Raw genomic sequence first — 25,445 nt, forward strand, 5'->3', positions numbered from 1 at the left:
ATGAGAATATCTTGAGCTTCTGATATTAAAATCAAGCAATTCAAAAACGCAAATTCATCTACAAGTCTAGGACTACAACTTTGATGAAAGATTTGAAGTGAGATAAAATCGTTTTAGAGAACAGAATTTAGCAGTAATCTTGTTGGTCAAAAAGGGTCTCCTGATCTAATTTAGAAACTAACAATGCCGAGTATCCTAATATGACTGAGAGTCTGTGAGTATGACATAAGTACAAATCAAAAAAATTTGTGACAGAAATAGAGTCTTTAGTGCAAAACTCAGGTCAGGATCCTTCTCGCAGCAGAAATCTCTACTTTCACGTTAGATATTCAAACGAGAGTATCTTGAGCTTCTGATATCAAAATCAAGTGATTCAAAAGCCCAAATTTATTTATGTGTTCAGGACTACAACTTTGATGAAGGAGTTGAAGTGAGATAAAATTGTTTTCGAGAACAGAATGTGGTTGTAATCTGGTTGTCAAAAAGGGTCTTCTGATCTAATTTAGAAACTGATAATGTCAAGCATCCTGATATGACTGAGAGTATGACCTAAAAAGAAATCAACTAAATTTGTGATGAAAATAGAGTTTTTAGTGCAAAACTCGGGTCAGGATCCTTTTCACGGCAGAAATCTCTGCTTTTATGTTAGATATACAAATTGGAATATCTTGAGCTTTTGATATCGAAATCAAGCGATTCAAAAGCCCAAATGTATCTACGCGTCTAGGACTAAAACTTTGATGAAGTATTTGAAGTGAGATAAAATCGTTTTAAAGAATAAAATCTGACAATAATCTGGTTGGTCAAAAGGGTTCTTGATCTAACAATGCTGAGCATCCAAATCTGACTGAGAGTCTGCCCTAAGTATAGTGATCCCTTGGACCCAATAAAGGTGTAGGTTAATTTTTCAACATGTCATGAGTGACAGAATATAGCTAGGATGGTCAAATATCGTACGAAACCAAGTCAGAATCAGAGCTTAAGTTGGAACAAAAAATTACGACAGCAGCAGAACTAGTTTTTTTAGTGCAAATTTTGAGGGATTTATCCAACCTTAAAAACCAGATAAAAAAGGAATGAATTTAGCATTATGAAAACTCCTGGTCAATCTAAGAAAACCTGATGATTTTGGCAGCAAATGGGAAGGATAAAGAGAGCAGAAAACAGTTCAAACAAGGTTTCAAAAAAATATTTCTTTCTATGCTTCTGTCAATCTTCCAGTAAACATGAGCTAAACTCCTACACCTAATTCAAAAGAGGTATACACCGTCTATAGCACATGGAGTCCAAAAATGAGTAACAACAACTAATATACTCACTAGTACTTATAATACCCTTAATTAATAAAAATAGCATAATACAAAACCTAATTAATTATATTATTTTATTTATTGATACTATTTTTTTTCCGTGTGTGTGTGTGTATTAGATTATGTGAAATATCTTAATTGCCCCTCAACCATTGTCATCTATAATTACTCATCAAAATATAATATTGTCGTTTCGTATTCATTTTTTTAGAGTATTACATTTTCTTCACTTTTTAAAAGTTTTGTCCTCAAAACTTAACATAACCCAAATAATTCAATACCAAAAATTACTATTGCAATAAAAAAAAATCACTATAATCTAAAAAATATCACTTATTTATTCATCATAGATCACTAATTAAATCATACTTTGAAAATCACAAAATAACAGCATGTTTTCACTGCACACTCTAATACATCAAATAAAAAAAAGACTTACAAGCATAACTTATATCAATTCATATCTTCTTATATATAAAACTATGTCCCCTAAAGTTCTCTTGAATCAACTAGGTTCTGAAACTATTAAATTGTCTCTGAACCTAAAAATCATGAAAAGTACTTCATTAGTATGACAACGCTGCATGTTTTAATGGCATGTAAGACATCTTAACTCTAAATAAAAAAATTATTCTCAAAATAATACTCCATTAAAAAAATATACCTTGAATCATAAATTAACTAAATCCAATATAAATCATCTTGCATAAAATAACCTAACTTTGAAGTCAAACAAAATCAAATGTACTACAAGTTTATGATCATATATTAATCTAATTATTGAAATGTTAAAGTCTAGAAATCAACTATAAACTTTTAAAGCAACCACTTGACATTCTAAACCTCCTCCAAATCATTTGGGAAATAAATAAATAAATAGGGGGTAAGTGTCACATTCTTAGTAAATAACAATTCATCTCTCTAGTTGGACCAAACATGTTAAGTCTTGCTAATACATATAACTTAAAACTAATTAATTCATTATACCAAAATATTAGTACTTTAAAAAATTCAAAAGTCCAAAAGCACACTTATAATTCATTTACAATTTAAATAATTTAAACCAATTATTTTGAATACAAACATGGATTGTACAATCATATTCAAAGTCAAATTCAAAATCAAAGGACTATAATTAATCTAACCACAATAACAGTGGATCATATTTTATCATATGACTAGGGATCAAATTCTAAATAGAAATGTTTATAAGTGTTAATGTTTAACCCCCAAAGGTCGGGTCCAAAACATAGTCAATAAAATTCATATTCATATCTATATTCAATCCACAAATGAGTTCATAAAAACAAAACATATTCAAAATCATATTCAAAACACTTTTGCAATCGTAAACATGCTCTTATAAAACACTTAACACTATTTATAAATCATTTAACATGCCTAATCCATCTATTTTACGAAACAATAAATATTTTAATTAAAAAAACTTATTTAATGCATAAATATATATTTTCTAACTCAAAATAACTAACCAAAAAGATGATCAATTAGTTACATGATACGCAAGTCCAAGATTAGCCTTAGAGACAATCAAGCACTCCTAACAACCTAATACTAACAATCACCATAAATTATATTCTCACTAATATATAATGTAATACATGAGCTTGTTTCTAACTTCTAGTATAATCAAAACTTAAATATACAACTAGCTTAAATGACTTTAAAATTCCCTCCAAGAATCACCTAACACTAGAACTATGTTATTACAACTTCTTGTTTTACTTATAAAATATCTATTTTTTAATAATTAAGTACCAAAAATAATTGTGTAAAACATATGCATGTTATGGTGAAAAAAACTAATAACATTACAAAATCTTATCAGAAAAGGCTAAGAAATTTTTTTTTATTTCAAGTAAATTAGTATTTTAAGAATAATTAAAATGGAGGTTTCAGAAACTATTAACCATGATTGTTTTTAGAAAATAATTTATCAAGTAAATAGATTAACTTATATAAAAATCAAGTTCTTTATTAAACATCTTCCACATATTCAAGTTATAAAAGAAAAATTCAATTTATGTTAGTATATATTGAAATGTTTCAAATCGAACTATAAGAATTGTTCACTTTTCAAATTTTAGTTATTAACTACTAAATTTCAATAATTAGAAATAATTTTTCATAAATTTGTAAAATTTCTTAAATAATATATAAAATACATTAAAACTTTTTTTAGTAACATATTAAACAAAAATAACAAGTTTTGGGGGCCATAAAAACATTTAGGGTGATTTTCACTCTCTAATTAACCAAGAGTGGGTTTAAAAAATTCATATTTTTATAACCCAAAAATCACATATTCAAGTTTAATTTAGATAAATTACCTATTAAATAGAAGAGTCCATGGCATATTATAACTAGGTACTAAATTTCAACCATAATGCTTATTAGAAAACTAAATTCCATAATAGGAAAGCTAATTAATTATGTTATTATATATATATATATATATATATATATATATATATATATATCAAATAATGCAAAATGTCTCAAATTCCATTGTCGCCTTTAATTACTCATCAAATGATAATGTTGTCCTTTTCTATTCAATTTTTTAGGGTATTACAAGCATACCACAAAGTTGTAGTATAGTCTTAAAATATAAGGTCCATTCTTTCATCATCGTTAAAAATAAATGTGTGCTATATAAATAAATAAATGTAAGTCAACTCATATTACTTTCTCATATCTTTTGAAACTTCTCAAACTTGAAGCTTCTCTTCCATGATAATAAAATTATCCTAGTCATCCTGATGTGCAGACATTTTATAAAAACATTATTTAAAATTGAAGGAAGAATCCTGGCATATACCATATAAGATTGTTGAAATGGTCTAGAAAAAAATAAACATAAACAAGTTTGTGAGTCAAGTTCACCTAACATTATTCTCTTCGCTCTTTGATCCAGTCATTAAATTACATAAAAAGATAGGGCATACTGAGTCGTATGGGATCCTAAGACTTTTTTAGCATATAGGAACATACCAAGAGAGATTTAAGAATTAATTTACCTCCATAAGCAAACGAAGCTGACGCATATGATCTATGCCAAGAAATAGATAACTATCCTCGACCATTCAAACAAGATCCCGATGACAACAAGCCTCATACTCCATTATAGTAGTAATACTTGAAGGAGAAGATTATTGAGAATAAAGTAGGAAACGAAATCAATTGATTTATAATAGGATTTTGTAAATAATAACTCATGAAAATCAATTCGAGATTTTTTTAAGGAGAGAAATCATGTTTGAAGAAAGAGAATCGGATCCAAAGAAAAATTTATGATGTTTCTGTAAATTATATATAATATTAAATTTGTTTTTCCATTTATAATTAAAAATTGTTTTGATCAATAATATAAATTGTAATTTCTAAAAGAATAAAGGTAAAGCAAAAAAATGATCTAACGATAAGATGGTAGAAGAATTTTTCCTAATACTAATAATTAAAAAAAAAAAAAAAAAACACAGGTGATCTATACTCTACTACTGCTCTGCATCAGGTACTATTAAAGGAAGAGATGGTAAAATAATTGAGAGAGAGTAGGTTAAAGTGACCAAAGAACCATGAGATTTTCCATTGTTAAAAGCATGAGAACTAGAGAGAAGTGCACTGACTGAGGAGCTTGGTAAGCATCTTGAAAGGCTTGTGGTGGGGTCTTCGGATGAAAATCCTGTGGGATTTGTTGTGGGACTTGCGGTGAGCAGGGGTAATTATTTTTCGTTCGACCGATTTTTACTTATAAAAACAACCAAATTAAAATTTTATAAAATATAAAAAAAAAAAAATCAAAAACGGTTCCAACTGACAGGTTTCGGTTCGGTTCGGTTCAATTATTTTATATCAAAAACCAAACTCAACCAGTCAATTTTGGTTTGATTTGGTTCGATTCGGTTATTTTATATTAAAAACCAAAAAATATATTGTTTTGGGTTTTTTTGGACTTTTTAATGGGTTTCGATTTCAGTTCGTTTTTTTCAGTTTGGTTTATTTTTACCTAAACCGGTTCTATTCGGTTGAAGTTTTTTGATTTTAAGCTTATGAAACCAAAACTAAACCGAATATTTTTTAAAATATTCTAACTATTTTTTTTATGATTCAATTTTTTTAATTTTTTTTTATTTAATTGATTTTTTGACTCATCTCAAGCGGTGAATAGGTATAGTGCAAACAGATTAGAGCTTTGAGGTGGAAACTCAACGGGCGAGTTGGATTTGTTTATTGGCTTTGTAGAGGTAACTGTGAGGGATGGCTGGTTGGTTTCCACATTCCTCGTTAGCTTGTGGCGATGTTGGGTTTCCACCTATTCGTGATGTTCTTCTATGTGGTTGTTACTATATTATCTGCTCATGTTATTCTACTGGTAGGATTAAATTTTTTAAAACAAAAAAAAAATCTAGATATTACTAATATATTTTTTAGAAGAAAACAATTAATCATGTGGGGTTGATTTATTTAACTTAACGAGTCTAAAAATAATTTATATAACCAGTAAAAATAAGTTTAACTTGAAAAAGATTTCAAGATAATATTTTTTAAAATTAAGACGATAATATATTGGATTAACTTGAATTAACTTAAAATAATCTGTCAAATCTGTTATCTTGGTCATTAGAACTTGATAATCTCATATAAAACAAATCGAAATAAATTATGAAGCATAATTTCTAATCATTTCAATGTTAAATGATGAAATTGAAAGAAAAAATAATTAAAAAAACAAAAAATAAAAACTAAAATCAACATGGATTAACATGCTTAACATGTGATCTAGGTTATGAGATTGAAATAAACTTATAAAAAGCAAATAAAAAACAATGTTGAAGGATAAAATTAAAAAAAAAAAAACACAAACAAAACAATTAAGTCAATCTAAATTAACTCATTAAACACGGATCATCAGAGCAGAGCATCCCTAAAAAAAATAAATTAAAATAAATTATGAAACTTGATTTTTAATAAATTTAATATTAAAAATGAAAGGAAAAAAGAAAAAAAACTACATTAAAAAGAAAAGATTACAACAAGCATGAGTCCACTTCTCAAATTAAATTTTCAACATTACATAGAAAACATGGTTGAGATTAAAAAAGAAACAAAGACGGAAAATATAAGAATTGGCAAACGTAAATTACATCCGTGTCCCTTGTGATGAACATTAGAGCATCAAGGAATCATTGTTTGGTTCATTGGAGGCACCATACCAACTTGAGCCTGCATCATATTCTGCCTCGCTAAATTTCCCTGCCATCCTACAGTAACAAATCAAAGGATAATTCTTTGTCATTCAAGATCCTGTTGATTGGAGGAGTGGTTCATAATATGAGAGGGGAAAGAAAACGACTTCAAGGAAATCTAGAATTGATGCGAAGATGTAAGATTTGAGGACTAAGATCCATAAGAATCATTTACAAGGAAAAACATATGAAAGGAATAGAATAAAAAGCAATACCAATGGAGGGATCCAGGCCTCTATTATTGAGCTCTCTGTATTCTTGACAAAGAGCACACCATTCAAAAAGGCAATGAGTGAGCCAGTCCGGTGCTGGGTCCTCGACGAGTCCGTACTTGGCTCTAAGCTTGGAGCGGTAACTGCAGGATACTATGCACGGCATGGCAATGCAGAAGGCCACCATACCATAGATCATTCCATTTGTCCCGCACGCTACAAAATATTAACATTATTATACTTTTATAATCAGTTGGATTTGTATATATGTAAAAAGGGTTAAGGTTTCTTTTCTTACTCGTCTGGCCATTGTCAACAATTTCTGCGACCTGACCAAATGTCACGCATGGAAACAAAGCTGTTATGAGAGCTGAAAGGTAGCAGCAAACACATCAGTTCCTTTTATTGCTCGATTACAAGAGATAGGTGTGGGGAAAAGGGGTTTTGGATGAACCACACTTGACTCCTAACAAAGAAACAAGACAAGAGAAGAGAGAGCAAAAGAAAAGGGTGCTGGGGAACGGAGGTGTTAATTATGTGTTACCATTTGTTGGATCATCCATGCAGTCAAATATCCCAGTTGTCCATGCCTGCTGTTGTTGATTCATGACTTGCATTGGAATTCCAGGTGCCGGACTTTTTGGAGGGAATTGAGCTACCTGAGGCTGAGGGGCTTGGTAAGCATTTTGAAAGGCCTGTGGTGGAAATGCCTGGGGCATTTCTTGAGGTCCTTGGTTTGGGAATTGAGGGTTAGTTTGCGGTGGGAACTGAGCTGGTTGATTTGGAAATGTTTGTGGGCCTTGCGGTGGGAACTGAGCAGGCTGATTTGGAAATGTTTGTGGGCCTTGCGTTGGGTATGCTTCAGGCTTCATTGGGTTCTGAGGTGGGTATGGTGCGGGCTGAGTTTGAAACGTTCGTGGTCCTTGTGGTGGGTATGGTGCGGGCTGAGTTGGAAACGTTTGTTGGCCCTGTGGTGGGTATGGTGCGGGCTGAGTTGGATTTGTTTGTGGTCCTTGTGGTGGATATGGTGCAGGCCGAGTGGGCCCATTCGAGTACATCGGATTGGTTTGTGGGCCTTGGGGCGGGAACTGTGAGGGCTGGGCTGGTTGGCCCCCATATCCCTGATTAGCTTGTGGCGGGTTGTACTGCTGCTGCTGTGGTGGTGGTGGTGGTTGTTGTTGATCTTGGGGGTTATTTGCGGGTGTGTCCGCGTACTGGGATCCGTAGTGATCTTGTTGGCTTGAATCATTATAGTTAGTTGCATATGGTTGTGAAGAGAAATCATCTTGAGTTTGTGTAGCTTCTGTTGTCTGCTCGTAATGGTATTCCTGTGGCTGATCAGTGTCATATGAAGAAGAATCTGCTTCAGGACGTCCCATTTGCTCTGCTCTCTTTACTTACTAAAAAGAAAGGGAGAGGCAGGCAGGCAGGAAGGAAGGGGGGTGGTTGATAATATCAAGTGGGTTTTAGCAATTAAGGACCAGAGAGCTTTATAAAGGCTACGTAAGTGTCCAAGTCTTCGCATGCAAGAGGGCAACTTGGAAAAAAGAAAGCTTAAGAGTGTAGACGCAAGACGGAGCATTCTCAAAACGACCAATAATAATGAGAGAGTGGCGGAGAGGTGCAAAGCACCAGTTGACTTGCGGAGATTCTGACATTTTGAGGGTGGCAACGACGACGAATAATGAGAGTGCAAAAGGAAGACTTGGGTGCAGTGACAGAAAACAAATTATAAAAAAGTTGTGGAATTTTTGAGAGGGTTTACTTTGACCAAGACAAACTTGTAAGGGTGTTGATTCTTGGAAACGCGGCTGCCTCCACCGAAACCCATGTGCGCGTTACGTGTCTGCTTGGGCTGGATGGCAATACCTGGCCAAGACACTATTTAATTAGCACTGTGCTAGCTAATCATTCCCTCGGAGTGCAGAGTCTTTTCCTGCTCTGAGAATGTTTTCAAATGAGACTTTTTGTTTTTTATTTTATAAATATTCTTGAAAATATATAAAAAATTCAATTAATATTTTTTTAGTATTTTTATTTTTTATGCATTTATGTTAAAAATAATTTTTAAAAAATAAAAAAATTACTTTAATATATTTTTAAATAAAAAATATTTTAAAATACAAGTATTAATCAATTACTACACTTTCAAAAATCATACATTACTTTTATTCCTTGAAGCCGTCTTTTAGTTTCTAAGAATAGAGGTAGCAGTTTCCACATTTGTCTTACAAGTTGCTGCAGCATTCGAATGAACTCTCGACCATGACTACTGCATTTTATTAAAATTAAACCCAATCATAGCCCACGACATGCACCGCATAAAAATTTATATATATATAAAACATTCAGAATAAAAGGGTATAATCATACACTAATCATTTGTAATATAATAAAAATAATTAATATGACATTTAGGGTACATATTTAAATCACATTCAAAATTATATAATTATATAATCACGAAAACAATTAGTATTTAAACATAAAATCCTTCATAATACAAATAGATATTTAATATAAGTTTTTAAATAAAATTATCAAAAATTGTTTTATATATCTATCATTCTACTCATACTTGTGAGGTACCTGTAATTAATTTATAAATATCTATTAATTGTATAATATGCAAATTATATAAGCAAATAGAAAAATATATATATATATAACATTTCATTTAGATTATATCTCATCATCATCAATTATTAATTAATAATTTGTCTACATGATCCATTTATTAATCTACATTGTTCACTTCATCAAGATTTTTTATTTGTCAATAGCTTAATAAATTATTTTTTTCCTGACATTTATTTTCTAAAACCCAGTCTTTCCAAATAATACTCAATACTAGATAATTCCTTTCTTCACCTTTATCCAGATGTTATTCCTATTTCTGGGAATCTAAACTTTTTCCCTATTACCATATATTATTCCTATTTTCAAGAATCTAGTTTCATTGTTAAGTGTCGGATGTTAGTCCCAATACATGAAAAATTTAATCCCTTTATGCCCATTATCGGCATTAGTCTTATCACCAGAAAGCTAATTCCTTCGTCCCTTATTGGACATTTCTTTCTATCATTGAAAAGCTAATTTCTTCACCCCTTACCGGTCATTAGTTTCCATCACTAGGAAGTTAATTCTTGCACCCCATACCGGACATTATTGTTCATCACCAGGAAGTTAATTCCTTCGCCCTATACTGAGCATTAGTTTCCATCACCAGAAAACGAATTCCTTTGCTATAAACCACAAATTTATGTACAATATAAAAGAATACTTCCAACATATTTCTATAAATAAGCTAAGGAAGATAATGACAATGTGTATGACACCGACTTGCTGTCATAGCTCGAGTGATACCTCCCTACTGCTATGCAGCTTCTGTAATCTCTCTTATATCGATAGATATTACATATTATTATTCCCTGCATACTCATACCATAAACAAACACACACACATTCAAATTTCCTCTTATATTCATTATTTGAATAAGTTCCACAACAAACTAACTTTCTTTACGATAAAAGAACTAACCAAATCCAGTTAATTTAGGCTATTAAGTCAAGGAATTCATCTCTCATTTATTTCACAATTATAATTACTAAAATATAGTTTCATTCGTAACATATCTTCTCTGGTAGTCATATTACATTTAAACTGAAAGAATGAAGATTTTATTTAACTTTAACACATTTAAATTTACTTGTTATAATTACTAGGCAAAATTGTCCAACGCAAATTTCAATCCATTGACTCTTAGATTTTTGCCTATATCTAGAGATTTATAACTCCAAATTACACATGATTAATTTTGTTATAAGATTAATAACATTATCTATAACTTTTATGAAGAAACTAATTTCAAATTCCATTGTTTTAATACCCTAAACTCCTTTGAAAAATAGTAATAAAGTTGTCCAGTTTTTTTTGTCCATAAATTACAAAACCAGCAAAATATTCCATTCATTTTCACACACACACACAATGTCAACCTTTTAAGGTTAACCAATCCCATTTCATCTTATTTAAAATCTTCAAAACCATATCATGGAAAAATATATGTATTAACATAATATACAACTATACTATGCTTCATATACCGCAAATCATTATCATATTTTCATTTGAATATTTCATTTTTGGTTGGTACTATCAACTAATTTCTTATCATAATTTATTCTTAATTTTTTTTAATTAACTATCCCTTAAATGAGAAGTCAACACCACACCATGATCCTTTGTCTCTAGATGTGCTAATTTTTTTCAATTCTAAATTTCTCAACATTATAGCATTTTAAGCATAATTTGTAATATAACTTAGTTCTTTTAAGAATAATTTTCCTCACACAATCACACACTAATTTATCTCAATTTTGCTTAATTAAACACAATTTTATTTCATGTAACTGATTCTTTATTGGGCGGCAATTAAGTCCTAGAGCCACATGATTTTCTTTATTATTTCTTCTTAATTTAACACCCAATACAATATAATTTAACTTGATTTGATTATTTATAGTCAATTAATATTTTTTTTCCCAAATTCTACCATAAACCCTAACATAAAAGTCATGATTTCGATCTCAATTGTTATTTGTTTCGTATGAAATTACTAGATTAAGTTTAGAACTTCTTACCAAACATTAATCTAATCTTTAAATCCTAAAGAGTTGAAAATTTTCAAAACTTCCCCTTAAATATCCTTGTTGTCGTGACAGGGGTCTTCAATTCCCCTTGAATTCCATCACTTTTCTCTTTTATTTGTGTGTGTTAAGGTGTGATGGTGGGTGATTCTCTTAATTTCTCTTTAATTCCTTAATTTTTCTAGTTTTTTCTCTAAGGATTTTTGAAGAAAAAAACCAATTCTTCATCTCTTTCCTTTTGTTCCAACTATCTCAGTCATAGAGAGAAAAATATTGTTTTTATATTGTTTGTATTTATGCTTTAACCCCTCATTTATATAAAATCTTAATTTGCCCAAAAAATTCTAAATAATTTTCTTCCTTTTTTTATTTTGTGTCTCAACATTTTTTTCCTTGCCATTAAATTTTAATTTAATCCATTTTACCTAAAGGTTAAAAATTTAATATTTCAAAAAACATTTAGCTAGGAGTGTACATGGTGTATCATTCTTCTACCATGAGAGCATGAACTTTCTTTACAATTCATTAGTGGTTTCATTGACCATTTAATTACATTGTTAGTAAAGTTAATGATATTAATTTGTCAAGATTTATACTCTTTCGTTCATTTTTTTATTGTTAAAAGGTAATAAATTAATTAATCAATGCTATTAAAAATGTCAATTGGATCAATTATGAGGTCAAAGATTAAAAAACTTAATAAGACATTTAATGAGTTTATTCAGGATGCTTGGAGCAATCAAGCTTTCAGAATTAAACAAGGAATGATAAGGCATTAATGTGATCCATGCAAGAACCGGATAAATTTATGTTGGTTTTGGGCTTTATTTTTTTTAATGCATAATTTTATACTAATGAATATAACTTTTTATTTGACCATTGGATTGAGCTGAAATATTGCTAAAATATTTTAAAAGCCTTGTTTTATACAAGGTTAAAATTTCATAGTGATCAAACATAAAAAAATACCATACGAGATTTACATTATTTTCGCAATCGGTTTAGATTTCTTTTTTTCTATTTGGATTGGTACCCTTTTTATTATTTTTCCAACCTAGTTTAGGACCTTTTTACCTAGTATAAAAAGAGTTATTTAGCTTGTATTTAAGTTTGTTTTATATTGGATTTATTTCAAAATAATATTGTGTGCGTGCAAAGTTTCTCTTGCTTTAGGTTCTTCATTGAATGTTCTTGAACTTGTTAAAATAAATTCTTTTTGTTGTGTTCTTCTTGTACTTCTAATTCCCAATTCCTTAAACAATAGGGTTGATGTTTTTTTTTCACCCAATACCTTTAGTGTCTTAGTTCAAGTAATTGTTATGTCAGCTTATTTATCATAATCTGATTTTAGCTTTCTTTAGTTGTTTTTTTTTTATTTGTTTTTGTGGATTCAAGAGTTTTTATCCTCCAAATTCACATCATCATATATATATCAATCATCTATGTATTTAACCAATAAAAAATAAGTTAATGACATGTATTTTTATGAATTCTACCTTTCTAAAATTAATTATGTTTTCAACCTTTCTATCCAATTCTATTAAATCATATGATATGTGTAAAAAATATGTGCATGCATTGATTATTATTTAAAGAAAATGTAAAAAAAAATATATGAAATTATGAACAAATAAAACAAAAACAATGGAAATTTGTAAAAAAAAAAATTAGAAGAAAAGGTGAGATTTTAGTTATAGATATTTTCTTTTATCAAATATTTAATATTATTTTTAAATAGTAAATGATTTTTCATAAAAAATCTGAATTTTCTTGTTCAATCCTTATGCAAATCCTATCAATTATTACTCTAAACCCTATAAATCATTTTATTACTTCAAAATATATTTACTTTATATTTTTTCACTTTTATTTCTTTAACAAACTTATTATTGTTTGATAGTAATGTTACCGATTTTTAATTAACGTTTAAACCATCACTTTTTTTCTTTTTATACCATCATTTCTTATCATTTATTTCTTATTACCACACTAATTAATTGAAATAATTTTCTCATTTTTCCCTATTTTATTTATTTTTTTATACATTGAAACACATTACTGGTTTAGCCAACATTACAAATTTTGAATCTAAAATTTATAATTCTATTTACAACTTCATAAATACCTTTAAATCTATTTACGAATGTCATACCCTCCTTTAAATATCATTTTTAAGTTTTATATTTTTCTAATTTTTCTATCCTTCAAAAATCATTGCTTGTTCATTGTTATGAATTTTAAACTAAGATTTATAATTCAAGTAGGATCTCTATGTATACTTTTATATTTATTCATGGAGATTATTCTCTCAATTTCACATAATATTCCCTATTGTTCGTATCTCTTACTCATTTTTTTTGTTATCTTGAGTTTCTATTAGAGGTATAATGATTTTTTCATAAAGTCTGGTAGTCATTACAAAATTGATTGAGGACAATTCAACCTATAAAGCAATATTTTTTAAAAGGTTGAGCGAGGGTAATTTGGTCTTTCTATATTTTACAGGCGAATATAAAAACTATATTACCCTTAAAAGCAAAACATGTTAAACTTACATAATTGAGATTTTTTTTTTTTTCATATTGTTTTTTTTTTAATGAATAAGTTGGGAGAAGGCGATTTGGTATTTTGATTAATATAAATATTATTAAAAAAAAAAAGTTATTAGCACATGCCACCGAGTGCGGCGTCATCCTACATAACACCTCCTAATTAATATAAATACATTTTTATTTTCATCATTTTTATCTCTTCATATTTAGAATTGTTTAAAACGGTACCTGTTAGTTTTTTCTTCAATAGAATTAACTCAATGACTTAAAAACTTAGTTCAAGCAAGACCAATAATATTTTAATAAATTATTAGATAATTTCCATAATAAGTATGTATAAGTTACATTTTTATATGCAATGAAAGAAGTACTACACTGTTTATTTTAATTTTTTCGTAGCTAATAATCTTTATTTATCCTGACAACATTAGACAAGCCCATGGAAACAATGAGAATTCTATAATATTGGATTGGTCCAATGGACCATCTAGAAAAAAGATTACATTAAACCAACTAATGGAAATATTGATTTTGGGCTTTACCGAACCCACTCCACTCCTTTTTCAGACGGTCGCGAACTTTACAAACACGAAAAGATTTTGATTTGAAACTCACACCCTTAAATCAACTGATCTCTTGCTAGTGAATTTATGAATCTGATTGTTTATTCACATCTTCTTCGCTAACTGAATTTGTAGTCAGATCCAAATTCGCTTAAAAAATGGAGGCTCCGCAAGGAGGATCCGAGAGGGACAAAACGATCTCCACTTCTCCTGTCTCCCTCGTCTCCAATTTCTGGAAAGGTATCATTTTAATCAATTAAAACCTAATTTTATTTGAATTCACCCTTGATTGATGCTAAATATCGACCTGTCCCGATTTATGAACCGATGATTATTTTTCTTTTCTTTCTTTCCTTTTTAATAATGATTTGATTTAGCAATTAATATCTAATTTATGCTGCATTTTTGCAAGAGTAGGAAAAAGAATAATAATGATGATGATCTGTTTTTTCAAATTAATACTTGATCTAGAATTTGAGCTGGAGAAGGAGAAAAGTGTGTTGGATGAGCAGGGACTTAGAATTGCTGAAAATCAGGAAAACAGCCAGAAAAACCGACGGAAGCTTGCCGAGAGCACCAGAGGTACCCTTACCATCACCAATTAATTAAATTGCTAAAAGTTAAGGTTTATCGATTCTTATTTATTTATTTATTTTTGGTGGCAGATTTCAAGAAGGCTTCATCCGACGAAAAGTTAGGTTTGTTTAACTCATTGCTAAAAGGGTTCCAGGAAGAAGTTGATAATCTTACTAAGAGAGCCAAATTTGGAGAAAATGCTTTTCTTAATATCTATCAGAAACTTTATGAGGCTCCAGATCCTTATCCTGCTCTTGCTTCAATTTCTGTAAGTAGCATTGATATATTCCTTTCTTTATGCTGTCTGCAAATGTAATCTGTAACTGGCAAGTGCTTAGTATCTGTTGTTTTTCTCGGTGATAATCTTATGAATATCAGGAATTTGTCTGCCCTTCACATATATTGTAGTGCTTAGTGTTGGATGTAATTCTCAGAACTGAGCAATCCCTTAGGTCTCATCCCAATAACGTAAGGTTTCACATGTTGGCAATGTATTCTTGTTAACATTTACTATTGATGTCTGCGGTACAAGCTTGGGAAGTCGTGTTAAAACAATATTTTAAGTTAGGCATAGATTTAGTAACTGTGTTGGAAACAAGTGCTCTTCTTAGCATCAGTGAAAGCTCAAAGTACAGGAGCTATATCTGAAAATCTTGACTTCTTCATCTTGCTCTCCTCCTGCCAGCATAAGAATTCTTATGACCCACACAGCATCGATCCATTATGCAAAATCTGTTTTCTCTTTGCAGGAGCAAGATCTGAAATTGTCTGAGCTAGAATCTGAGAGCCGGAAGATGAAAGTTGAGCTAGAGGAGTTCAGGACTGAGGCAGCTCACCTAAAGAATCAGCAAGCAACAATAAGAAGACTTGAAGAGCGCAACCGTCAGTTAGAGCAGCAGGTATGCATTTCTTTTTATATGCATTACTTACCAGTAGGAAATGAATTTTGATGTTCCCTCACTGTAGCTGTCAAGTCTTGGAATCACATGGGCTCTTAGGACCTTGGTGTTTGACCGCTATTATGATAGTGATATTGCTTACATGATTTGTAGCAAGCAGTTTGGCTGATAGAGAAAAGCACAAGGTTTATCCTTTTTTGTCTTTATGGATTTGTTTTTGTTAAAATATTGAGCCATCTATTATAGAACTTTGGCAATCATTTATGAGATTTGCTATTTGTATTGATTAGAATATTATTTGTTCATTTGCTATTTTATATGTGAGCCTAACATTTTCTTATAAGGCATTATATTTTTTCTCCTTTATTAATGGTTACAAAAAAAGTTAAATGAATGACATATCTTCATGCATAAGTGCTTCGTATTTGAGGTGTTAGCATACATTGTTTGTATGTACTGCATAATTTTCTCTTCTTTGCTAGAAGTTCCATCCCTAAAGTTGATATCATCACACATAATTGGAAACAAAGGAGAAGTACAAAAAAATATCAATTCATTCATGTCTTGAAGTACTTATTATTGTCAGACTCAGATGTATATGTATATAGGACACAAGAATAGAGATATTCAATCTGTTCTGACTAATTGTAAGCTGGTTGAGCTATTGGGTTTTTTACTGCATGGGAACTCTTTGGCCATCTTTTATTCTCTTTGTGTTTTTTTTTTTTTTTTTTGAAGTAGCAGACCTTCTATCAGTTAGCAATGTGATGTCCTTCCATAGATCACTGCTATTATATGTCAGATCCATAGTCAATATTGATATGCTAAATATTTCTGAAATACGAATTGTGATTATCTACTTGGTGATGTTTGATGCAGATGGAGGAAAAAGTAAAGGAAATTGTGGAGATGAAGCAACGAAGTTTGGCTGAAGAGAACCAGAAAACATTAGAGGTTTTAAAAGAAAGGTATCTATCCGTGGTTTGTTGTGGTGACAGATATCTTTCATTTTCAACGGAAAAAAAAAAAGAAATGAAAAGAAAAGAAAAGAAACAAAAATAAAAACAAAGTTCTGCTGGTGGCTGTTTGAATTTTCATCTTACTTATCTCTGATTCTTGTCAGGGAGCAATCATTGCAAGATCAATTACGACAAGCTAAAGAAAGCGTTGCAACTATACAGAAATTACATGAACTTGCACAAAGCCAATTGTTTGAAGTTCGTGCTCAATCAGGTGATATTCAAATCCTGACTTCCTATATTATGTCCTAATCATGCTCTCAAATCTATCGTGTCCATAATTGTTATTACAAGAAACGCTCACCTGTAAATTCTATTTCTATTGCAAGTATCTTATGCCTTTTTTTCTTTTTTAATAATATCAGAGGAAGAATGGGCATCAAAGCAATCAGAGGTCAATTTTCTGATGGATGAAGTGGAAAGGGCACAAACACGTCTGCATAGTCTTGAGAGGGAGAAAGTATGTGTTTCACAGTTTGTTTATTCCAACTTGTAATCTATCCTTCTCAATTTGTTCCCTCCTCTTCTTACAACTAATTAGCTTAGCTGCTTTCTTTTCATCTTCTATTGTTCAGTTTTTATGGTGGATTCCTAGACATGTTGTTGGGTTGTTTGATAATCAGTATGTTCTTGTTTTAACTGCTAGAACTTGTGCAGGGAAAACTGAATAAGCTAGGAAGAATCTTATTATTACTATTACTATTATTCATCATGAATCAATTCATTGCATAGAGTTTTATTCAAATAGAACATTTGGTATTGAATGGTCATGGATCTTGTGCCAGATTCCAGCATTCATTGAATTTAGTTAACAACACTAAGTAAATGAAACTGCCTTGTTGTTTTTGCTTCATGGGACATGTCAGCAGGGTTTTTTACCCTGTGATTTTAGCTTAATGTCTTTTGTTTGGCAAACAAAATATACAGTTCTAATATGTGACTTTAACCTTCCTCTTGACACCTAGCAATCAGATTTAGGCTTTCATTTCTGCTCGTCTTTATGGTCATGTACCTGCATCTGTGAGTATCGGTAAATCCTAGGCCAGAGGATCTAGTTTTTGTTTTATAACTTGTTGAAGAATTTCTTCAATTTTTTTTTATCCCAAGCACTTTGGGTTTTTTTTTTTCTATGTTTTTATTACTGCATACTAAATCTTAGGGAGGAATGTGTAATTGTACTCATTATTGAAACTGAAAAGATCATGCCATATAGCCTTCCACCATGATATGATCTGTACTGCCAAGTTCTGTGTGATTCTAGATGATTAGTGTCTTGAATGGACTTTTTATCAATGACTTCTTTTCTTTTTAATGGTCTGAAATTTTAACTAGATATTTCTGCAGGGTGTCCTACGCTCTCAGTTGCAATCAGCAAATGAAGAGATTGAAGATAAGAAAGGGTAATGTACTTCAGCACCATTGTCATTGTCTTTGCTTCTGCTTCTACATAAACCGGTGGCCTTTTTAAAGATTTGGATTGGATTTGCACATTCATGATATTTCATTCCTCCAGTGATTGTTTCTTTCCATGATGAATGCACGCATCATTTGAATCTACCTAACATTTTTTCTTACAGAAATGTTTTTGAGTTTTGTTTGTTGCTGTCACAGTGACAATTCAGATTCAACTAGCATTCTCGAGAGTTCTTTGAGCACCAAAGAAAAGCTTATCTCTGAACTTAACATGGAACTTCACAACATTGAAACCACATTGACAAATGAGCGAGAACAACACATTAATGAGATCAAAAAATTGAATATTTTACTTAATGAGAAGGTATGGCACTTTATTCTTTTTTTGTTGGTTCAATGTTTATCAAGAGATATTAACCCTGTTGAGCTTGAAACTTGTTAGGTTCTCTTTTTATTCTCATGAGATACTGTTCATTTGCTCCATGAAAATCAAATGAATTGGATGTATCATTTCTCAGGTGGTGCTATAAGATCTGTAATAATGAAGCATTTATAATTTCTAGCAGTTCCATCTAATTTATGGCTACAAGTTTTCTGTAAGAATGCAAAATGAATCTTTTTTTGCATAAAAAATTTCCTTCTTAACAACTTCATCTCATGCTTTGAGGATTTAGCAGTACTTAAATAAGTCACTTCAGGAAAAATTTGTGTGCTAGGAATGTGAAAAGTTAAATAAATTATAAATGAAAATAGAGCCTGTGTGAGCCTCTCAGTTTCAGGTTTATATCTTAAAAGTTGGCATCTTCTGAACCGAGGGTGGTGTATGAGCTAAAGTTCTCTTAGGCTACTAATTGGTTGGGCTGGAGATTTCCTGAAGGAGAAGTAAGAGTTATCCTTATTCATTAGCAAAGAGCTCTGGATCTGGTCAGATTCATTAGAGAGATTAGGGGGAATTTATAGCAAACTCTTTTTATGTCTTATTATTGGGCTGGAGATTTCTAGTTTGCGGCCTTCTTTACTGGGGTCAATCCAACTTGCTCAACTTAAACTATTTTTTTTTGGGGCTTTATTAACATAGCATGGCCCATCAGAAAAACTGAGCTCTAGAAGAATAGATAATAATTACAACACATGCAATTCCAGATCTTTTCCTTTGTCCAAGGAGTTAGGCCATAACAAGTTAGACACAGATAAATATCCTTAGCCAATGCTTCCACCTTAACCCAGGCAACAAGGTTTTGATAGATGATCTTTGCTGCAAAGTGAAAGGGATTGGATCAGATATCCAAGATTTATGTCATTGACTTTGATGAAGTAATGTTGCATAGTATATATGACTGAGGATTGTTGTGAATGGCTGTAAGAAATTAATTTGCTATGCCAATAAAAAATGATTCAGTATGGAAATGATCTATATTTATAATTGCTTATACATCTCTTCTTTTTGAATTGTTTTTGTTAATTACTTGGGTATTCCTTCATTTTCTTATGCAGGAAGCTGCTCTCGAGGAGATGAAGAAAGAGCTTCAAGCAAAACCAACTGAAAAATTAGTTGATGATTTGCGTAAAAAAGTGAAAATTTTGCAGGTAGTTAGCTCACCATTTTGGTGATTTACACAAGAGTTCCTGCTGATAATATTTGTTGAAATGTTTTTTTATTATTTCTTGGGTATAAATAGCCTTTTGAATGTATTGAAGGTGAAATAACATGTCTTTTCTGTGAAGTTAGTTGCTTTGTGGGTTGTTAAACTCAGATAGGTTAAGTTTTTTTATGTAGATTGGATAGCTTCAATCTCTGGATTCTTGTCTTTCTTACATCTTGCTATATTAGCCAAGATTTCACACCATTATTGCCAGTTTGAAGTCTTTTCATTGATAAGTCCCAGTGGTCTGAATTCAAATTCCACCTCTGTACACTTTACAATGTTTTATTTCTCTCTGTTAATGGTTTCACTATTATTTGATTTAGGCTGTAGGTTACAATTCAATTGAGGCTGAAGATTGGGAAGTAGCTACAAGTGGGGAAGAGATGAGCAAAATGGAGTCTCTTCTTCTTGATAAAAACAGAAAAATGGAACATGAACTCACGCAGTTAAAGGTACCAAGTAGTCCTTGCATTACCTCATTTACTTTCCAGTTTTCCTTTTAGTGTTCGATATTCTAGATCTTGCTGAAGTCACTATAAGGAAATAAATACTGTCTAAATGCTTTCTTATTTTTTGTTCTTTTATTCATTTTTTATGGTAAGATTTCAATCTTTACCCCATCCATTGACCATGTAGTTCGAGGCTGAGGGCCATACTTTGGGAATGTTTAGGTGGTGGCTAAAGATTTTAAGGATTGGTTATGATGCTCAAATTTTGCTGCTTTCAGGTAAAAATCTCTGAGAAAGTGACTTCACTGGAAACAGCTGAAGGCAAGATAACAGAGCTTACTGCAAAGGTTAATGAACAACAAAAATTAATACAAAAGTTGGAAGATGATATATTAAAGGTTCGGATCAATGACTTTTGAATCTCTTGCACTGCCTATTCTGTAACTTGGTCACTCTGCATGTTAATGTTAGCCTCCGTGAATCTATTATGCTTTGCATGTATATTAACAGGTCGAAACTTGTTAATTGTGTTAAAATGTCCATTAAGTTCCCAAATGTGTGATCATTCTATTCTTGAATGAACACATCATTGTCAAAGGATTATAGGCATCCAATTTTAAGACAATTTACTATCTTGCAGAGACATAATCAGCAAATAAATAATAAATAAATAACATCCTCCCATCATATATGATGATTACAAACACTTCAAAATGTGAAATTTAAGTTGTTTTCTTCCTGATGCAGGGTTATAGCTCCAAAGATCGGAAAGGCAGTCTATTTGATGCTTGGGATCTTTCAGAAGCAGGGGGGGTTGAATTATCTGAGGTACCTCTCTCTTTCTTCCTACACCGCAATTTCCATTAATGAGTTTATCGAGATAAAATTAACAAGTCATTGATCACTGATGTGTTCTTTGTGATTGCGATGGATAGCATCATTTTCACTCATCTCTAGTAGATAGTTTAGAACAAAGCTATCTAGCATGAAAAGAGTACTGAAACTAACACAAACAAGAGTTAAAAAAATAAATGACCTAGAAGTTAAATAAAATTTCACCAGCTGCCATTGTCTGTCATGATTATTTTATAAATTTCGTTTTGCACTGCATAGCATTGCTCTATAGTTAATGGATGCCATTGTTTTCACTCATTAATACTTGTGCATGCCAGGTTTTACTATTTGTTTTGATTAATAAAACGGTAGGGAATTGCAACATATGGGTGAACATTTTGTGAAAAATTTAAAGGATTATTAACTTAATTGGCTAGTGAATCTTCAAGGAGGGAAATCATGTAAGGAACATCAATTTAAATATTTTAGTGTTATTTTGTAATTTTTTTCTCTGAGATTTGTTTCTTCTCCATGAATTTTTTTCTTATTCATACTTGCCTATTTTGGTCCAGAATGCAGATCAGAAACATGTTTCCTTAGATCAAGATCAGAGCTCAATGCTTAAGGTGATCTGCAATCAGCGAGATCGATTTAGGGCACGTTTGCGGGAGACCGAAGAGGCATGTTATATGCTATGCAATCTTTTTGTAAATGCTGACTTTTCATTATAGTTTAGTTTTTTGTTTGGCACATTGCGAAATATTCACATTGCTAGATCAAATGTTAGTGTGATTTAAGTGAATTCTTTCAAATATTGTAGGAGGTGAGGCAATTGAAGGAGAAGATAGGGGTGCTAGCAGCAGACTTGGAGAAAACAAAAGCTGATAATGTCAAACTATATGGAAAGATACGCTATGTCCAAGATTACAATCTTGAGAAAGTAGTTTCTCGAGGATCAAAGAAGGTACCTCATTGCATATCCATTTTTATCTCTTTTTCCCTATTTTGCTTCTAGTGTTCTATTTTATTAATGTTATATGATCATTTTCAGCATGCTGAGGATCTGGAAAGTGGCTTTGCCTCAGATGTTGAATCTAAGTACAAGAAGATATATGAAGATGACATAAATCCGTTCGCTGCTTTTTCAAAGAAGGTTGTATTCTTTGAGCTCATCTGCTAAAAGTTGTTTCATCACAAAACTCATGGTCACATGTTTGATCATAAAGTGGTTTTTAAGGCCTGCCAAGTCACTTTCCTTCTTTAGCTTTTGTTTTCCCATTTGAAGGTAGTAATTGAATGGAACAGGCATAAACCTCAATACCTCATGCCTGTTCTGACTGATTTTGTTGCAGTAGGGCTTTGTCATTGTTGTTCTTCAAGAAAACTCAATTCAGTTTTCCATTTTTTAATTTTCTAATAGTTGAGAGGGGCGGTCTAGTAATAGTCTGTTTTATCATACTTTGAACGAAGAGATCTTTAATGACATATTTTCAGATTCAATATTCAGATGCATATCCTAGGCTTTTTGAAGTCATTTATCATGTACTGACCAACCATTTATTTGAAACTAGGAGCGGGATCAAAGATACAAGGAGTTGGGTTTCAGGGATAGAATCACGCTTAGTAGTGGACGCTTTCTTCTGGGTAACAAGTATGGTTTGGTTTATTCCATATTGCAACTGTTCTTTACCCCCCTTATTTCTCAGTACATAGTGCAGATCCTGAACTATGCATCTCTCAAATACCAGCATTACTATGGTCTCTAGTTATGGTTCACCATCATAACTAATGGTATCTTACATGAATCAGTGTTTGGCAGCTCACTGAGTTTTCTGGTCCTTTGAACTGTAACCAGATTTCATCCTGTCTACTCCACAATTTGTTTATTTTCACCACTGCTTGGATGCTGTTTGCCAGTTTTATAATATGTGCTAACAAATCAGAACACATTTTTATTGATTTCTTCAATTTATCATCACTTCTATTTCCTGTCTTTCCCAATCACATTCTTGTCACATCATTGCATAGGCTATATTTATTTATATAAATGAACCTTTTTTTTTTTTTCTTCAGCTTATGCTTGGAAAAATATATTTTTCTCCCATGAATATGGATGTTTGTGCTCCATATGTGTCATGTTCACTTGTGGTTGAGTATCCTTGTTGCCCCTGTTCGATGTGTGCAGCTACATGCTTTTCCTGTTCATAGCATTCATCTTATACACTGCATTCTTAGTTCCCACCTTCTTTTTATACAAGTATTGTCCAATGTTTCAAAAGTTCTTCAAGTTCTAATTTAAAATAACTATTGCAGATATGCTCGAGCTTTTGCATTTTTCTATACAATTGGGTTACATATTCTGGTGTTCACCTGTCTCTATCGAATGTCAGCTCTGAGCTATCTCAGGTGATCATTTGTCATCGCTTCATCAATAACTATGTTTTTATTTTAGATTTTCTGCCAAATTATTAAAGATTGTGTCTCTGCAGCCACGGTGAGGCCTTCGATGGAGATAAAAAGCTGGACCTCCCGCATGCACTCTAGTGTATAATACTTTTCTCTGGTATCTATTGATGAGACTGCATAAAAGTTCATCGGATGTATATGTAACAGAAGTGGCTTGTGATCGACTTTTTTTTTGTTTGACAACGCAATGAAAATAGCTGCATTTTTGTTCTTCTTCACGCATTCATTTGTGGGTGGATATCGTGAAGGCACTGAAGAATAGCCATTAGGAGTTAGGACTATTTGAATCTACTATAATTAGTGAAATCTGTGCAAGGTTTGCTGTGCGACGCAGCTGATTATGCCTCGACCATGAAAGTGTCAAATTTGTGTACAAATTAATTTCCCAGGGGATGTTCTAGCGTTGTGTTCATTTCTGTAACTACGATCTTCTGAAAAATTAAGATTCCTTGCCATTCGACGACTCCTGTTTACTAGCTTTTCCTGTTTATTGTCAGCAGATTCTCGTGTCTTGCATGTGGGGAATCAGTCACCAAAAAAAGGACGGTGAGAGTGAGAATATTCATGGGTGGTGACTCGACGGACAGGTGAGAATATCATAGAAAAGAGACCATTTCCTCCTTCACAGTGATGTCAAATGTCTATTATATCAGCTGATTAATTAACAGAACTAACTTCAACCGTGGCTGTGGCCATCTCGTGGCGTACACAACAAACCAATATGACTCGATAAAACAAAGATAAAGCTAACGAGTGCCGAAAGGCGACCTTTTAAGTAGTATTTAACGGGGCATATTACTACCCATTATCACGGGAAATAGAATTGGACTAGCTGGATTGAAAAAACAAATTATAGAAAATAATGTTCAGTTAGTGATATGAGTTAAAAAAAATATAAAAAAGTATTCGTAATAAATATATAACAATACTAATTAACCTAAGTCAATACAAAATATCCCATTAAATTCACATCTTAAGTTATATAACTGAAATAACTTAGAAAAAAAAAGAATTATAAAGCTTTTTTTATACATAAAAAATATGTTAACCTTTTTAAACTAGTAAGTCGAGTCATTACATTTGAAGCATTAAATCTTGAAAAACCATGAAGTTTAATTTTTAATAAGTTAAATATTAAATGATAAAATTAAAAAAATATTTAATCATACAACATGATTTAAAAAAAAAATAACAATTCAAAAAAATCAAAATCATTATTACTACTATTATTAATAAGTAATATCATTATTATTGTCCTCATCATCGTTATCATCATTATTATTATTTCTATTACTATTAAAATTATTATTATTATTATTATTAGCAGCATCATCACCATCGCCATAATTATTGTTAGCATTAGCATTATTAGTAATAATAATAGTAGTCCTATTAATATTATTATTATTTTCACAGTTGTTATCGCTATTATCATCACTATTATTATTATTGCTACCGTTGCTATTGTTATTATTATTAGTAGTAGTATTTTTATTATCAACATCATTCCTCCTCCTCCTCCTCTTATTATTATTATAACCATGATTCTTATTATTATTACCATTATCATAACAATTATTACCATC

At 31.3% G+C, this 25,445-nt stretch overlaps 2 protein-coding genes across 4 annotated transcripts; one reads left to right on the forward strand and one right to left on the reverse strand.

Moving 5' to 3' along the window:
* Positions 1 to 6,361: 6,361 nt before the first annotated feature.
* On the reverse strand, positions 6,362 to 8,444 carry LOC118049064 (uncharacterized). Its single transcript, XM_035058939.2, has 4 exons — positions 7,337 to 8,444; positions 7,091 to 7,162; positions 6,796 to 7,008; positions 6,362 to 6,595 (listed from the first exon to the last, which is right to left on the reverse strand). Exons 1-4 carry the CDS (start codon positions 8,169 to 8,171, stop codon positions 6,510 to 6,512), a joined length of 1,206 nt encoding a protein of 401 aa, XP_034914830.1. The 5' UTR covers positions 8,172 to 8,444; the 3' UTR covers positions 6,362 to 6,509.
* Positions 8,445 to 14,533: 6,089 nt separating this feature from the next.
* On the forward strand, positions 14,534 to 24,322 carry LOC118049062 (protein CASP). Of its 3 annotated transcripts, none has more exons than XM_073403619.1 (19): positions 14,535 to 14,797; positions 15,029 to 15,139; positions 15,223 to 15,401; positions 15,883 to 16,032; positions 16,912 to 17,000; positions 17,156 to 17,265; positions 17,417 to 17,511; positions 18,396 to 18,451; positions 18,663 to 18,828; positions 19,959 to 20,051; positions 20,434 to 20,562; positions 20,838 to 20,957; positions 21,307 to 21,387; positions 21,966 to 22,100; positions 22,214 to 22,357; positions 22,445 to 22,546; positions 22,965 to 23,044; positions 23,707 to 23,799; positions 23,883 to 24,322. In XM_073403619.1, the coding sequence occupies exons 1-19, from the start codon at positions 14,716 to 14,718 to the stop codon at positions 23,935 to 23,937; spliced, it is 2,070 nt and encodes a 689-aa protein (XP_073259720.1). In that variant the 5' UTR covers positions 14,535 to 14,715; the 3' UTR covers positions 23,938 to 24,322. The 3 variants fall into 3 exon arrangements, with proteins under 3 accessions (XP_073259721.1, XP_073259720.1, XP_034914828.1); XM_035058937.2 differs by having other exon boundaries at positions 14,537 to 14,797; positions 21,966 to 22,073; XM_073403620.1 differs by lacking the exon at positions 22,965 to 23,044 and having other exon boundaries at positions 14,534 to 14,797.
* The last annotated feature ends 1,123 nt before the right edge of the window (positions 24,323 to 25,445 follow it).

Source organism: Populus alba, chromosome 12, assembly GCF_005239225.2.
Source record: "Populus alba chromosome 12, ASM523922v2, whole genome shotgun sequence".
NCBI classification, from domain to species: Eukaryota; Viridiplantae; Streptophyta; class Magnoliopsida; order Malpighiales; family Salicaceae; genus Populus; species Populus alba.